This window comes from Gigantopelta aegis, chromosome 2 (assembly GCF_016097555.1).
Source record: "Gigantopelta aegis isolate Gae_Host chromosome 2, Gae_host_genome, whole genome shotgun sequence".
NCBI classification, from domain to species: domain Eukaryota; kingdom Metazoa; phylum Mollusca; class Gastropoda; order Neomphalida; family Peltospiridae; genus Gigantopelta; species Gigantopelta aegis.
Genome location: NC_054700.1, coordinates 38,769,760 through 38,785,246, shown reverse-complemented (window position 1 = coordinate 38,785,246; position 15,487 = coordinate 38,769,760). Strand labels below are relative to the sequence as shown.

At 36.0% G+C, this 15,487-nt stretch overlaps 1 protein-coding gene across 1 annotated transcript in view; it reads right to left on the bottom strand.

The window, feature by feature from the left end:
- LOC121385129 (dual oxidase 2-like) overlaps positions 1 to 15,487 on the bottom strand; it is a 72,692-nt gene that overhangs the window by 37,837 nt on the left and 19,368 nt on the right. The window contains exons 8-17 of the mRNA XM_041515670.1: positions 13,820 to 13,901; positions 12,686 to 12,782; positions 11,746 to 11,857; positions 10,274 to 10,373; positions 7,422 to 7,600; positions 5,432 to 5,616; positions 4,301 to 4,413; positions 3,053 to 3,208; positions 1,975 to 2,082; positions 379 to 584 (exon numbers count right to left, since the gene is read on the bottom strand). Of these exons, the coding sequence (XP_041371604.1) occupies positions 379 to 584; positions 1,975 to 2,082; positions 3,053 to 3,208; positions 4,301 to 4,413; positions 5,432 to 5,616; positions 7,422 to 7,600; positions 10,274 to 10,373; positions 11,746 to 11,857; positions 12,686 to 12,782; positions 13,820 to 13,901 (1,338 nt within the window). The remainder of the gene's footprint in view (positions 1 to 378; positions 585 to 1,974; positions 2,083 to 3,052; positions 3,209 to 4,300; positions 4,414 to 5,431; positions 5,617 to 7,421; positions 7,601 to 10,273; positions 10,374 to 11,745; positions 11,858 to 12,685; positions 12,783 to 13,819; positions 13,902 to 15,487) is intronic.

Here is a 15,487-nt window from a genome sequence, read left to right as displayed (position 1 = left end):
TTAATTAATATAAATTAACATATTAAAAGATTTTTTAATGTGAATCTATGAATCTGATTCAGATTAATACTTCAGTAATTGAAAATCATGAGACTCCATTTAGTTTTCAGTAACATAAATCTTTACCAAAAACAAATTTAAAGCACTTAGTCCAATATCCAATGTTCAAGCAACAACCATTGCAAAATGTAATTTACAAATCTATATAATAGTTATGTTATGTATTCAAATTCCAAAATAATTGGTCACATAGCACATTGTAAAAAAAAAAAAAAAAATCTTTGAAAATAATTGGATTCTCTTGAATTCCCATCACATAAAGTTGCAAGAATCCAAATGGATTCTGATAGAATTTTTTTTCAAATTAGACCTGCACACCAAATCAATTTCTCCTTGGACGCGGATAGACATGAGGTCCATGGGTCGATCTTCCGACATGCGGATTCGAACTTTGTCAGAGTGCCGCAGATCAATCAGCCTGAGCGTCTTCCCCACCAGATCCATGACGACGATCTTCTTCCTGTCTCGCTTCAATTCGATCATCACGTTCCGCTCGCCTGACGTGGCTCCTACCCATTCCGTGGCTGGAAAAGAATTTCAAAATGAGCAGTTTCTAAATCTCGTGTTCGAAATACTAAATGGTGATTATAAACTGCCTCCAAATCTTCAAATTAAAATACTATGTGATGAAAACATTGCAAAATGAGCTCTCTAAATCTCCTTATTAAAATACTAGATGGTGTTTATAAACTGTCTCCAACACTCTTTAATTAAAATATTAGATGATGAAAGAATTTCAAAATGAGCTGTCTCTAAATCTTCTGTTTAAAATACCAGATGGTGTTTATAAACCGTCTCCAAATCTCTTAATTAAAATATTACATGATGAAAGAATTTCAAAATGAGCTCTCTATAAATCTCCTAATTAAAATGCCAGATGATGGATGATTATGGGGAAAATATTGAAATTTAATCTATAACATTCAATAAAATATCTGAAAATATTAGTAACGAAGACTATAAAATAATTCCCCTTATCAAAATATCAGATGATTATAAAATAAAAAGTCACTGAATCTTCAAAACAAAATATCAGTTAAAGTTTGGTTTGTTTAACTACACCGTTAGAGCACATTGATTTATTAATCATCAGCTATTGGATGTCAGACATTTTGGTAATTTTGATGTATTATCTTAGAGAGGTAAACCTGCTCTATTTTTTCATTAGTAGTAAGGTATCTTTTATAAGCACCATCCCACAGACAGGATAGCACATACCACGGTCTTTGATTTGACAGCAAAGAGTGACTGCAACCAGTATTCTCGTACATGTGTCAGGAAGTTCATCCTGTTACTCATACTCAATCCCACATTACTGGCATTCAATCCTATATTATTATTTTTTATTATTATTTACATATTGGTGCACAATATCAAGTGTTCCGTTATTTGTTTTTCTCACTCTATTAATACTGAAACTGTTCAATTAAAGCCGTAGACCCTATTTTCAACCTTTAAAAATGGACACCGAGTTTGGCGAATCCTCAAACCTGTAATTAATACATTTGGATAAAGTTACAATAGAGTGCTCTCGTCTCCATAACCTTTACTTCTCAGAGTTATGTATGTTTTTTTAAAGATCTGAAAAGTGCATTTTGTGTTATTACGAATACCTGGCCTGGTGCTTATAAAACTTTTAGAGTCTAGACTCGAGACTCTAATAGAGTCTGAGACAGTAATGTCATGGCAATGCCATACAAATTGTGTGCGTGTGACGTCCTTATAAGCACGGGCCCAGGATGACCAGATGTATGAAAACTGGATACTCTAAATAATAAAATCTATTAAATGCCTGATTTCAATTATCAATAATGGCTTTAATAGTGAAAAACATGTCATGGTGTTTGAAAACTCGGGTCTGTCACTTTAAGACCGACAGTGACCTGTATATAAGTCCCATGGATAGATCTCTACCTGTAAATTTGTTTGGGTCGCCATCCAGTTTTCTTGGAGATCTTCGCTTTGCTTGTTGCATTGTCTTCTCTTTGCTCTTGGCCATAAGTATCATCACACCAATTGTAACTGAATAAAATCAACCGTAACTGAATAAAACTGATTGTAACTGAATAAAACCGATTGCAAATGAATAAAACCAATTGTAACTGAATAAAACCAATGGCAACTGAATGAAACCAATTGTCATTGAATAAAACCAATGGCAACTGAATGAAACCAATTGTCATTGAATAAAATCAATGGTAACTGAACAAAACCAATTGTAACTGAATAAAACAGATCGCAAATGAATAAAACCAACTGTAACTGAATAAAACCAATTGTCATTGAATAAAACCAATCGTAACTGAATAAAATCAATGGTAACTGAATAAACCAATTGTCATTGAATAAAAACCAATCATAACTGAATAAAACTGATTGTAACTGAATAAAACTGATTGCAAATGAATAAAATCAATGGTAACTGAATGAAACCACTTGTCATTGAATAAAACCAATGATAACTGAATAAAACCAAATGTAAGTGAACAAGTTTTTTGAGAGTACTGCTAAAGCAGAGTAAGGAATACTGACATTATGTTTTTACTTTCATTGAGAAATGAACAAACTTGCATCACTACGATTGGACCAATGGGATGACATTAAATTATAATGAAAGTTAAAGTTTGTTTTGTTTCACAACACCACTAGAGCACATTGATTTTTTAATCATCAGCTATTGGATGTCAAACATTTGGTAATTTTGACAAATAGTCTTAGAGAGGAAACCCGCTACATTTTTCCATTAGTAATAAGGAATCTGTTATATATATGCACCATCCCACATACAGGACAGCACATACCACGGGCTTTGATACACCAGTTGTGGTGCACTAGCTGAAACGAGAAATAGCGCAATAGGCCCACCAATGGGGATTGATCCCAAACTGACCGCGCATCAAGCGAGTGCTGTACCACTGAACTATGTCCAGCCTCTGAATTATAATGAATGTAACAGAAATTAAATTATTTTTTATTATTATTATTAACCTACTTGGAACACACAATCCAAGCGCGACAAGAGTGAGAGCGAAGGAGGCCTCACTGCCGGAGAAATAATCGTACGTCTGAAGTCCCGGCTCACAGTTCTCGTATTTGTCAAGGCTCGCATTGCCGGGAGCTAAACAGTCACATGTAGCACTATTGCCATCTGTAAAGAAAAAAATAGAAAACATTTACAAAGTCAAACCAAATGGTGTAATGCCAAAAAGCTTAAGACAAATAATGCAGAGGTTCTAGAATATGGTGGCCCAATGCCTGACGCCATTGGTTATTAGGCTCGGGCCACCACAAATTAATTTAAATTAATGCTGTCATGCAGTGCAGAGAAATGATACTAAATTATGATACAAAGTTTTCTATGCAAAGTTAAGAAATCAAATGCTTCATGGTTACAGCTTACAGAGGAAAACAAATGTTATATTAATTATTACCCATATGGTTAAAAATATCCTGGTACATATCAAAGTGATACGTCCCACTAGAATGCCAAGTGGGACGTAACACTTTTGACGTCACACGATGACGTCATCGATTGGCTTACTACAACCTTACAGGAACGTTAACGAAACGAGATGAGTGATATAAATTAAGATCGATAATAGGTAATAAATAGGATATTAAACTCGCTACCTCATAAAATAATTTTCATTGTCATTCGCTAAAGCTCGAGACAATTGAAAATTATTTCACTCGGGACATAAACATGAGACGAAATGGAAGCTCGTTTAATATCCTATAAATATTAATTTATAATAGGTAATTGTTTAAAGTATAGTCTGGTAGTCTCGCTACTTGTCTCATGGATATGCCATCATTCAGATCGACCAAACAGGGCTCGACCACAGTCCTAAATGCTCAGTTTCCATCTTGGTGGCATGCATGGTTATCCAAAACCAGATTGCAAAGACATTTATACCCTTTCAAATCTATTCAGACATGAAAAAGAGTTTTACATCAACCATGTTTGTGTTTTTTTTCAGGCTAGTGGCCTGCTTGGCAAACAAACAAAAATAAAACAGCCTAACAATTTTGGATTTGTTTTATGCATTTACCATATGCTTTACACTGGCAAACAAACAAGCTATCAGTAAAAGGCTGGTGTACATACAATATGCATTACACAGTAACCTACTTTTAATTACCTTTTCACCACACCTGAATATATATATTTTTTAATTAAAAAAAAAAGTAAGATAACATTTGATACTGGCCCATAACTTGTTGTAACTAGTATAATTACCACAGAAAAACACATTAACTGGCAGCTCAGATCTCGTGATACCAGTAGTCAAAGAAATAATATCGCCTAAATCAGTATCCTGGATAAACTGTAGATCTTCATCGGTAAATAAACTGAAGAAAAGAGAGAAACACAAGATTACATCGTTACCATGGTAACAAGATGGTTGTGTGTGTGTGTGTGTGTGTGTACATTTGTGTAGGCTTGCTTGTGTTGTGTGTGTATGTGTGTGTTTGTGCACATTTGTTTAAGCTTGCTTGTGTTGTGTGTGTCTGTGTGTGTGTGTGTGTGTGTGTGTGTGTGTGTGCATGCGTGCGTGTGTGTATATGTATGAATCTGTGTGTGGGTGTATACATTTGTGTATATGGATGTGCATATATATGTGTGTGTATGTGTGAGTCTGTGTGTACATGTGTGTGTGTGTGTGTGTGTGCCTGTGTACATGTGAGTGTGTATGTATGAGTGTGTGTGTGTGTGTAGGTGTGTGTGTGTAGGTGTGTGTGTGTGTGTGTGCTTGTGTGTGTGCATGTGTATGTTTGTGTGTGCATGCATGCATAAGTGTGTGTGTGTGTGTGTGTGTGTGTGTGTGTGTGTGTGCATGCAAGTGTGTGTGTTTGTGTTCATGTTTGTGTGTGTGTGCGATAGATAGATAAATAAATAAATAATTGGCATCTTATAATGTTCAGTAAACTTTATCGAGAGAAAGAGAGAGGAAACCTCCTGCTACCACATAGCCTACACCTATTGGTAAAGCAGCAAGGGGTCTTTTACTGCAACTTCCCACAGACAGGACAGTACATACCATGACCTTTGGTGTTCCTGTTTATGAGGCACTGGTTGGAATGTGAAAAACTCCCAAGATACATCAAGGGCAATCAATCTTGTGACCCATCGAATTTCAGGTGAGCACTTTATAATTGAGCAAAATCCCAGCTCACCTTTCATACAGGAGATTGGCAGTTAAAAATTAAAATGTATTTTGTTTCTAAGTAAAACAATTCAACAGTACCTATTTTAACTGGGTTTATGTGTAACGTTTTGTTCTTTTACTACAACTGATTATGTAACACACGTATGCCAGTTTTGCCAATGCCCAATATAAAGATAAAGAAGAAAAAGGAAATAATTTACCCGTTTTCTCTATTCTCAAACCAGAAGCGATCACCATCTCGGATTCTCTCAAACTGTTCGAGCATTATGTTACGGAACAGATCTCCTGGTCCATCGGGGGTCGTCTCTAGGAGGCCGCCCGTAAATAGGTCCAAGTTATCAGGAACAGAATCATTATTGTACATCTTTTGAAGTTGCTTAAAAATCTGAAAGTTAAAACAAGACTATGAGTACATGTTATCGGAGCAATATCATAACGATGCAAATATCAGCCATAGGAAGATGAAACATACATGCAAGTAGAGCACAATGTTTTTTTTATGTAAACCATCAATGCAGAATCAATCTGTTCAAAATAAAAATTTTGAACATTGGTTATATATAGTCAGCATTGGCGAAGGAAGCAGGGCGGGAGGGGGGTGGGTGGGGGTGGGTGGGCAAGCGGGACATGTGCCCCACTTTTCAGATATTTTGCTTTATACATGTATTTGCTTTGTAATAGTGTAAAAGTGTGTCCCCCCCCCACACTTTTTGGCACCTTCCTATGCCACTGGGACTCAGTAAGTACAGGAATAGTAACTTATCAGTTATCAAATAAAATTCACGTAAGTGGATAGTTGGTAGGCCTAACTGGGGGTAAACAGTCATGTGAGACGATTTTCAGTTACCCATAATTTTAAAATATTGTGCCCTGCATAAACCAGTTGTAAATACATTCATGTTATCAGGAACCAAGACATTATACTACTGGCCTCAGTGGTATAGTGGTTAACCCATCGGACTCAAGGCTGGCAGATACTGGGTTCACATCTCGGTACCAGCTCTCACCCAGAGCAAGTTTAAGGACTCGGTGGGTAGGTGTAAGGCCACTACACCGACTTCTCTCTCACTTATCCACTAAGCCAGTGTCCTGGACAGAAAGTCCAGATAGCTGAGGTGTATGTCCATGTATATGCCAATTCATTGGTTCCCTTTTGATGCAAACAGACTATAGAATAGTCTTTAGATCTCACTAATTTGGACACAACACGTTTTTGTCTGTTCTGAGCACACCAAAGTCTTTTTACAAGGCTTCTAGAATTTTTATAAAATCCACTAGCCATGGGATCAGTGATTTAAAAAATGTACTAGCCACAATTAAAAATTCACTAGCCCTACTTTACTTTAATACAATTTTACTAAATATTAGTAATAATCAGATATGTCACATAAAGAGGGAGATAGACCTTAAAAATAATTAACCTTGGGAGGTTGGAGTGGGGACAGGATATTCATATTTACAAAATATGTAACATTTGAAAAAAACCCAATTCACTAGCCATCGGGCATAGCGCTAGTAGTAATTAACTAGCACAACATTGAATAACACTAACCATGGGAGTGGGGCTACCATAATCTAGAAGCCCTGTTTTTTAGTACAGTAATGTTAATAATGGCTGAAAAAGAGTTGTACATAGGCCTATTCAGAAATGCATTTATAGTTATTTTAATCTAATTAACAGCTTAGCATTGTATTGATTTTGAGGTGAAATGTTTTGAAATTGGCATGTCTGTAATTGGGGCTTGTTTATTTTGGGCATACTTATTTTGGGCATATTTATTTTGGGAATATTTATTTTGGGCTTACTTATTTTGGGCGTACTAATTTTGGACATACTACTTATTTTGGGCATACTTATTTTGGGCTTTCTTATTTTGGACATACTTATTTTGGGATTACTTATTTTGGGCATACTACTTATTTTGGGCATACTACTTATTTTGGGCGTACTACTTATTTTGGGCATACTTATTTTGGGCGTACTTATTTTGGGCATACTACTTATTTTGGGCGTACTTATTTTGGGTGTACTACTTATTTGAGGCTTGCTTATTCTGGGCGTACTTATTTTGGGCGTACTTATTTTGGGCATACTTATTTTGGGCACACTCTTTATCACCTCAGCTTTGGTGCAATCCAAAGACCTGACATACCCGATTTGTTATTTGTGCTACTTTCTTTAAAACTTACGTCAGTTAATGTGGTGTCATAAGCACTGATGTTGTTGATATCATTCCATGAATAGATAGGATCAAGACCATATGCCTTCCGTACTGCATTGTATCCCGGTATTCCGTGATCGCGACCTCGCTGAATGTTAATGGCACCCAAATCACGCCGAGAGAACTCCAGGGGACCAAACAAATCACCTGCAATACATGTGCAATTATACAATATTACAAAATGTTCCTAAGTGATGACCAGGTTGCCAATGCAATATCATCCAATGGGGAAAAAATAGCACAATCGAAATTGATTACACTGTTATGTATAGTTAACCTGACATTGATTACACTGTGATGTATAGTTAACCTGACATTGATTAGTCTGTGATGTATAGTTAACCTGACATTGATTAGCTTGTGATGTATAATTAACCTGACATTGATTTGTCTGTGATGTATAGTTAACCCGACATTGATTAGTCTGTGATGTTTAGTTAACCCGACATTGATCAGTCTGCGATGTATAGTTAACCTGACATTGATCAGTCTGCGATGTATAGTTAACCTGACATTGATCAGTCTGCGATGTATAGTTAACCTGACATTGATCAGTCTGCGATGTATAGTTAACCTGACATTGATCAGTCTGTGATGTATAGTTAACCTGACATTGATTAGTCTGTGATGTATAGTTAACCTGACATTGATTAGTCTGTGATGTATAGTTAACCTGACCTTGATTAATCTGTGATGTATAGTTAACCTGACATTGATTAGTCTGTGACGTATATAGTTAACCTGACATTGATTAGCTTGTGATGTATAGTTAACCCGACATTGATTAGTCTGTGATGTATAGTTAACCTGACACTGATTAGTCTGTGATGTATAGTTAACCTGACATTGATTAGTCTGTGATGTATAAGTTAGCTAAATAGGTTTTAGTTATAATAGACATTTCAATTTTGTTAAAATCTGTTTTTTGAGGGTATATTTGAGAAATAAAATACCACATTCATATCCGTTAGGTACCATTACCTTAAAACTCATTGTTTAAAAATGTATCCAAATTGCTTTTGCTCATTAGATAGATTTTACAACAACTTGTATGATAAAGGGTATCTGACAGCCACTCATGTAGTATTCACTATTTATTACCCCAGCGGTCACTCATAACGGAAAATATTTTCCATATTTTCTCAGTGAGAAATATTCTGCATTGGTCTAACGAACAATACTATTGGACAATTTGACGCTTACAAACCAATGACTTTGTCGATACTAAATATGACATCATCACGATTTGACAAACACACAAAATGACGTCATGTAGTTTAAAGAGTTTGCCTTTACGGGTCTCTGTTTTTGGTGTTAAATTAATAACAAAATGTCATTTTAATGCAATTCATTATAGATTTGGAAGCAGAATAAAGAGAACTTCTGTTTTTTTAAATTATCTATGAACGTGATTAAATTACAATGTTATAGTAATTCTCAGAACAGTGCGTAAAGTGATTTACATCGTTCCTATACAGGTTGGCTTTTGTGCATGTGCGTCGAAAATAAAGACTTTTAGAGAAAAAATAGCTGAGGTAATGAATAGAATAACAAACTAGGTACCAGTTATTATCAAATTTATGCCCGTCGTGAAATAATTTTCATTTGTCACTTGCTAAAGCTCGTGACAACTGAAAATTATTTCACTTGGGACATAAATTTGATAATAAATGGTAACTCGTTTATTATCCTCTATATATTAAAAGCAGGGAAACACTTAAATTGGTCCAAGAAAATATCAGCTAAAAATATATTGGCTTTAACCTAAGAACGGGCAACTCTGCAAGGCTTGCCCAACATTTCATTTCAACTTATTTTCGTGCTTATATCCAATTAAGGTTCAAGCACGCTGTCCTGGGCACACACCTCAGCTATCTGGGCTGTCTGTCCAGAACAGTGGGTTAGTTGTTAGTTGGTTAGTGGTTAGTGAGAGAGAAGAGGGTGTAGTGGCCTTACACCTACCCAATGAGCCCTTAAGAACTCGCTCTGGGTTGGAGCTGGTACCGGGCTGTGAACCCTGTACCTACCAGCCTGTAGTCCGATGGCTTAACCACTACGCCACCAACAGAATTCTCCATTCGTCCTGAACAGGATAGAGCCAATATAACTTATCTTCTTTTTTAAAAATTCTTTTTTTAATACTTATTTTCATGCTTATTAAGGTTCAAGCACACTGTTCTGGGGACACACCTAGGCTATCTGAGCTGACTGTCCTGGACAGTACATGGGTTAGTGGTTAGTGAGAGAGAAGTTGGTATAGTGGCTTTACACCTACTGACATTGAGCCTGTAAGAACTCGCTCTGGGTTGGAGCCGGTACCGGGCTGCGAACCCTGTACCTACCAGCCTGCAGTATGATGGCTTAACCACTGCATCACTGAGGCCGGTTCAAAAAACTTTTGTATTTAATTACATTACAAAAAAAACCCAAAACCCCAAACAAACAGTGAGTTGAGATTTGTCATATTTACTTAAAATTTAATTTCTTCTTTATTTAATTTTAATCTTTATAATTTTTTAGAGATCAGTGTGCAATAATCTGGGCTCTCCATGACAGGTGAGCTGTTGTTTACTCACACTCCCTGGATATGGAAAGTAGTGAGTGTTTTCACAGCTGCCTTTTATCGTTTTACTTTTAATGAATTTTTTTTGTTTAAATTTTTAAACTGCTCTACACTGTTAACATTTCTCTTTTCTGGAAGTGTTATCAGAAGAGAAATGAATTCCAAATGGAGAAACCTGTAAACTGAAAATATCTGAAATTAATCACACGTTACTTTTATTTGTAGGAACAAATGTCTAGACCGTGCTGTGTATGTACCTCTCAAATCATCGACAATGATGTGATCTTCCTTCTCAGCCAAGGTGTGCGCCATACCAAGGTACAGTGCATCGAGTCCCGGTCCTTCCGATATCGCTTCCTGAAAACAAGGCAGATAAACCGTAACAGTACATGAGTAATGTGCACTTTAAACATAAGGGAGATAACTTCTGACATTGAGTAATGTGCACTTTGATCAATGTAAATCCGTCCCAGGCCATCTCATTGGCCATGCCAGAGATATGGCCTGAGACGGACATGCTCGAAACCATAGTGGTAAAGGGGCCATGTTAATAGAGTCTACGATCAAGATCAATCTAAAGTTTTTTTCTTCCTTCCAAATAAGTTTCATTAAATAACTTTATTACCCCAGCAGGCCCTCATAACGGGGAAAATAAAAATCATTTTATATGCGCCATCCCACAGACATGATAGCACATACCACATCATTTAATATACCAGTCGTGGTGCACTGTCTGAAATGAGAAATAGCCCAATGGGCACAATGACGGGGATGGATCACAGACCATTATTAAATATTAAGGCGCATTTACTGTGAATCTAATCGATTGTTACCTACTTCATTTACAAAATGTTATAAAACTAGTAGCCTTGATTGTTCGAAGTTAATCCATTAATTGAAGGAGACAAAAGACTTATTTTCAAAAGCATTACACGTCTACAGATTTAGCCGACATTGGTAACTCGGAAAACATGTGACACTGTCGGCTGGCGACGAAATGTTGTTGTAAAGAGATGCACGTTTGTTCCCAATTTGCTCTGTCAGTGTCGGAAGGTGTGAATTCCGGTGTAATGAACAGAATAACGTTGATGTACGTTCGTTTCCGACAATATATGGTCAGATGGTGTAAATGTCGTGATAACGAAGGTCGTTGTAACAAGGTCTGACTGTATATATATATAATAACAATAATAATAATAATAATAAAAAAAAAAAAAAAAAAAAAAAAAAAAAAAAAAAAAAAAATAATAATAAAAAAAAAAAAAAAAAAAAAAAAAAAATATAATAATAATAATAAAAAAAAAAAAATAATAATAAAAGGATTTGATATCCTAAATATGAAAATTTATAACATAACATTTTGTGAAATATCTTAAAATATCAGTGAAATAAAAATGTTATCAGCCACTCAGTGACGATAACACATTTTAGAGTGAAAATTTCACTATTTCACTCAAAAATGTGTTATCATCACTGTAGAAAGTGTTATCTTCACTGTAAGAAAGCTGGAACTATTTTGCAGCTGGCATTTAAAAAAAAAGGTAAATTGTCCAAAGTTATATGTAATAAATAGAAACTTTCATGCTTTTTGTCAAATATGATTTATATCTCATCTCGTGAAGTTTGCAATCATAGCGCGACTCGTAAAATATGATTGCAAACTTCACTCGATAATATATAAATCATATTTGACAAAGAAACATGAAATATCCTCTATGTGTGAATCTACCTGTGATTTCCAGTAGGACTGACACAAACGGATGCCTTCTAGTGTAGCCTGATGTCCCCCTCCCACTCGGATTGGCATAGTCGTTCTACTGCACTGACCACTTTCTAGTTTTCTTTACAAAAAAGATTGAAAAAAAAGGGTGTCAAGAAGTAAATACGTGTTTCCTCAAGAGTAAAAAAGGTACATTCAAGTCTTTAAATAATGAATATTACAGCAGTACAGCAAAATTTAAAATGGCTGCCATTTCTGATGACATGAACATGGCCAAAAAACATGAAGACTGGCATTAATATTTTTAATTATCTGTGAGGTATAATAAATTGATTAATGATGATTGTTTGATTTGTTTGATGTGAAAGCTAAAATTAAAAGTCTGTTTTGTTTAACAACACCACTAGAGCACACTGATTTATTAATCATCGGCTATTGGGTGTCAAACATTTGGTAATTTTTATATATAGTCTTAGATAGGAAACCTGCTACATTTTTTAATTAGTAGTAAGGGATCTTTTATATGCACCATCCCACAGACAGGATAGCACAAACGATAACTAGCCAAATGGGCCCGCCAACGGAGATCGATCCTAAATCAACCACACATCAAGGCGAGCGCATTACCAATGGACGTCCTGCCCTATTTGATGTGAAGTGCATAAACAAGACACTCCAACATTTTCGAAACACTGATCTGACTATTTTGCAGGGCTTCAAATATCAAGTAAAATATGGCCTGCTGTTATTTTTTTTAAAGCAACAGTCCAAAAGAAATATGGCCTATTAAGAATAAAATATGGTCTTTGGGAAACAAATATTTTGAGAATAGTGCTAAAGCAATACATGTCCCCTACCGCTCTCAACAATTTTATTTTGATCTCCTAAATTCAAGAGCCATAATTCTGTGAAAACTGGTGGTGTAATATCATCAGTATTACCCACTGACCTTGTTATAACAACCGAGACCACCAGGGTGTGTCCGTATCGCAGTGCGGCCGTCTGCATCTCCTGGGAAACACCTGGGTGAACGTGAGGGTTATAGCCTGGAAAATAACACGCTATATTTAAAGCCGCAGTCTCTATTATAGTACTGTAGTATCCAGTGTAGTTTGACAATATCTGTTTACAGCAAAAATGCATGTTTATTAAAATTGTACTTTTTTGTATTTTTTTATCAGCCAAATATAATACAGGGTAAAGCAGAGAGACAACACCATTGTTTATCTCAATCATTAATTTTGTTTTTTAAATAAGACTAAAAAAAAACACAAAAAAAACAAATAAAAAAACACAACAACAATGAATGTGGAAATATGTCATTTCCATTATTAAAAAACACACATTTGTTTTGATTTCAGTTTAACTGTATGATGTTGAAGTTTTTAGATCTATTTTATATCTATGTATTGTGTTCATTTGACATTATGCCTACTTCGAAAAGCAGAACTAATTTCAGGTGGGTTTGCAGAGGGGAGGTTTTGGGGGACACCTTCCCTTACTTCAAGCAAATTAAAAACAATATACAGTGGACTCTGTCTAAACCAGATTTCTGTGTAAACCAGCACAGGTTTAAAGTCCCGTCCAGCTACCATTAATTTATTATGAATAAAACTCTGCCTAAACTGGATGCTTTGACAAATGTTTTACACATAGTCCAAATGTTTGGTGCATATAGCGTTTTATTAATGTTGGTATTTTCTGATCACTATATTGCAAGAACTGTAACTCTGGATGGAATCTGTCTACACCGACACTCTGTCTAAACTGGCACATTTCATTGGTCCCAAGTGAATCCAGTTTAGACAGAGTCCACTGTATATATATTTGCTCAGGAAGCATGATCCCACCCCTCTAAAAATTTATCTCATCAGTCTAGACTCCCCTGCACAATTTCCTGCACCCAAACCTAAATTTTGGGGCTTTTATTAAGGGGGGTGGGGGGTGGGCTGGTAATAAATTAAGGTGAACTCTGTGGTCACCAACGTCTCTCTTATTATGATACTCAAGCTATTGATATGGGTACCCAGGGCAGTCTACTTAAATATTAATTGGATACAGGAATGAAAATGAATGAACTTGCCTTTGTATGCTGGTATTGGAAACAAGTCGCTATTCTCTTTGCGTTGTAGCCAGGCTGGAAGCCAATCATACATCACAATTTTCTGTGGAAGGAAAGGGAAAGGAATGTTTGTTTACTGATAACTTCAGCAGAGAGAGAAAAAAGAGAGAGAGAGAGAAAGAAAGAGAGAGAAAGAAAGAGAGATAGTGACAGAGAGAGAGAGAGAGAGAGAGAGAGAGAGAGAGAGAGAGAGAGAGAGAGAGAGAGACACACACACACACACACAGACAGACAGAGACAGGGATAGACAGAGATAGGGGTGTGAAAGAGAGAAAGAGACAGAGACCTGCAGAGAACGATAAAGTGTGAGAGAAAGTGTTAGAGAAAGAGAAAATAGAGACAAAGATATATATATATATATAGAGAGAGAAAAGAGAGAGAGAGAGAGATAGATAGAGAGAGAGAGAGAGAGAGAGAGAGAGAGAGAGAGAGAGAGAGAGAGAGAGAGAGAGAGAGAGAGAGAGAGAGAGAGAGAGAGAGAGAGAGAGACAGAGAGAGAGAGAGAGAGAGAGAGAGAGAGAGAGAGAGAGAGAGAGACAGAGAGAGAGAAAAGAAGAGGGGACGGGGACTTCTTTGTGATGAAACACATGACACTCTGTCATGGATCGACATTGGTGTGGGTGTATGATAGATGTACACCCCCCCATTGGTTCGGATAAAAGACATCATGTGACACTGACATTCATACATACATGTAGATTTGGTGTGGTGATGAGTGTATATGCCTGTATCCTGGTTACCAACACATGCCACGTGTGATACTCAAACATGGACTCGAAAGGTGGTTGGAGATCATCAAACTCGATTACTGATACAAGTTACTTTCATCAATGCATAAGCAGGCATGAGTTTTTGCAGCAGGGATGGTGGTCCAAATTTACTTATTCATGAGAATTACAAATTAACAAATATTTGTAAAAAAAAAAAAAACCCAACATTTTGCGCTTATGGATAAGCAATTAAAAAATTAAAACAAAAGGTTTTTTTGGAAAGCAAAGTGGGATAGGGGTTGGGTGTATTGAGAAAAAATATACTTAAACATTAGGTCTCACTACACAGTTCACTTCTGGGTGAGAGTCCATTCATCATTGTCCACTATAGTTCCTAATTGTGGCATACGTTGTAGTTCACATATTCACTTCTAGGAATTGAGGAAGAATTAAAACAATTTGTTTAATGGTAAGCCTTCTGGCTGTATTTTGCCCATGTTATTTTGTAACATTGTAAATTAACGTTTTGGGACATGAGTGTATTGCGGAAAAGACAGCCAGAATGAATTGGTTAATGAACCACCTGTTTGGACCGGTACTACAGCCAGATGTGGTGATATAGAAAAAAACCTGAGACAGAAATGTTCTCAATTTTGGAGTGAAAATAAATGCTTATATAATGTATGTTCCCAATGGTGTATGTTGTCAGTGCCAAGTTAGCAATCTTCATTTGAAGTTGGGCAATTTAAAGGGACATACCCTAGTTTCAACCTGTGAAAATTAACACTAAGTTTAGTTAAAATACAAAACATTTGGATAAAGTTGCAATTGAGTGAAACATGAGACTGTGACTTTGAAATGGTGAAATACCCTCTAAAAATAGACTAAAACTCTACTCCATAACTGTTTCTTCTCAGAC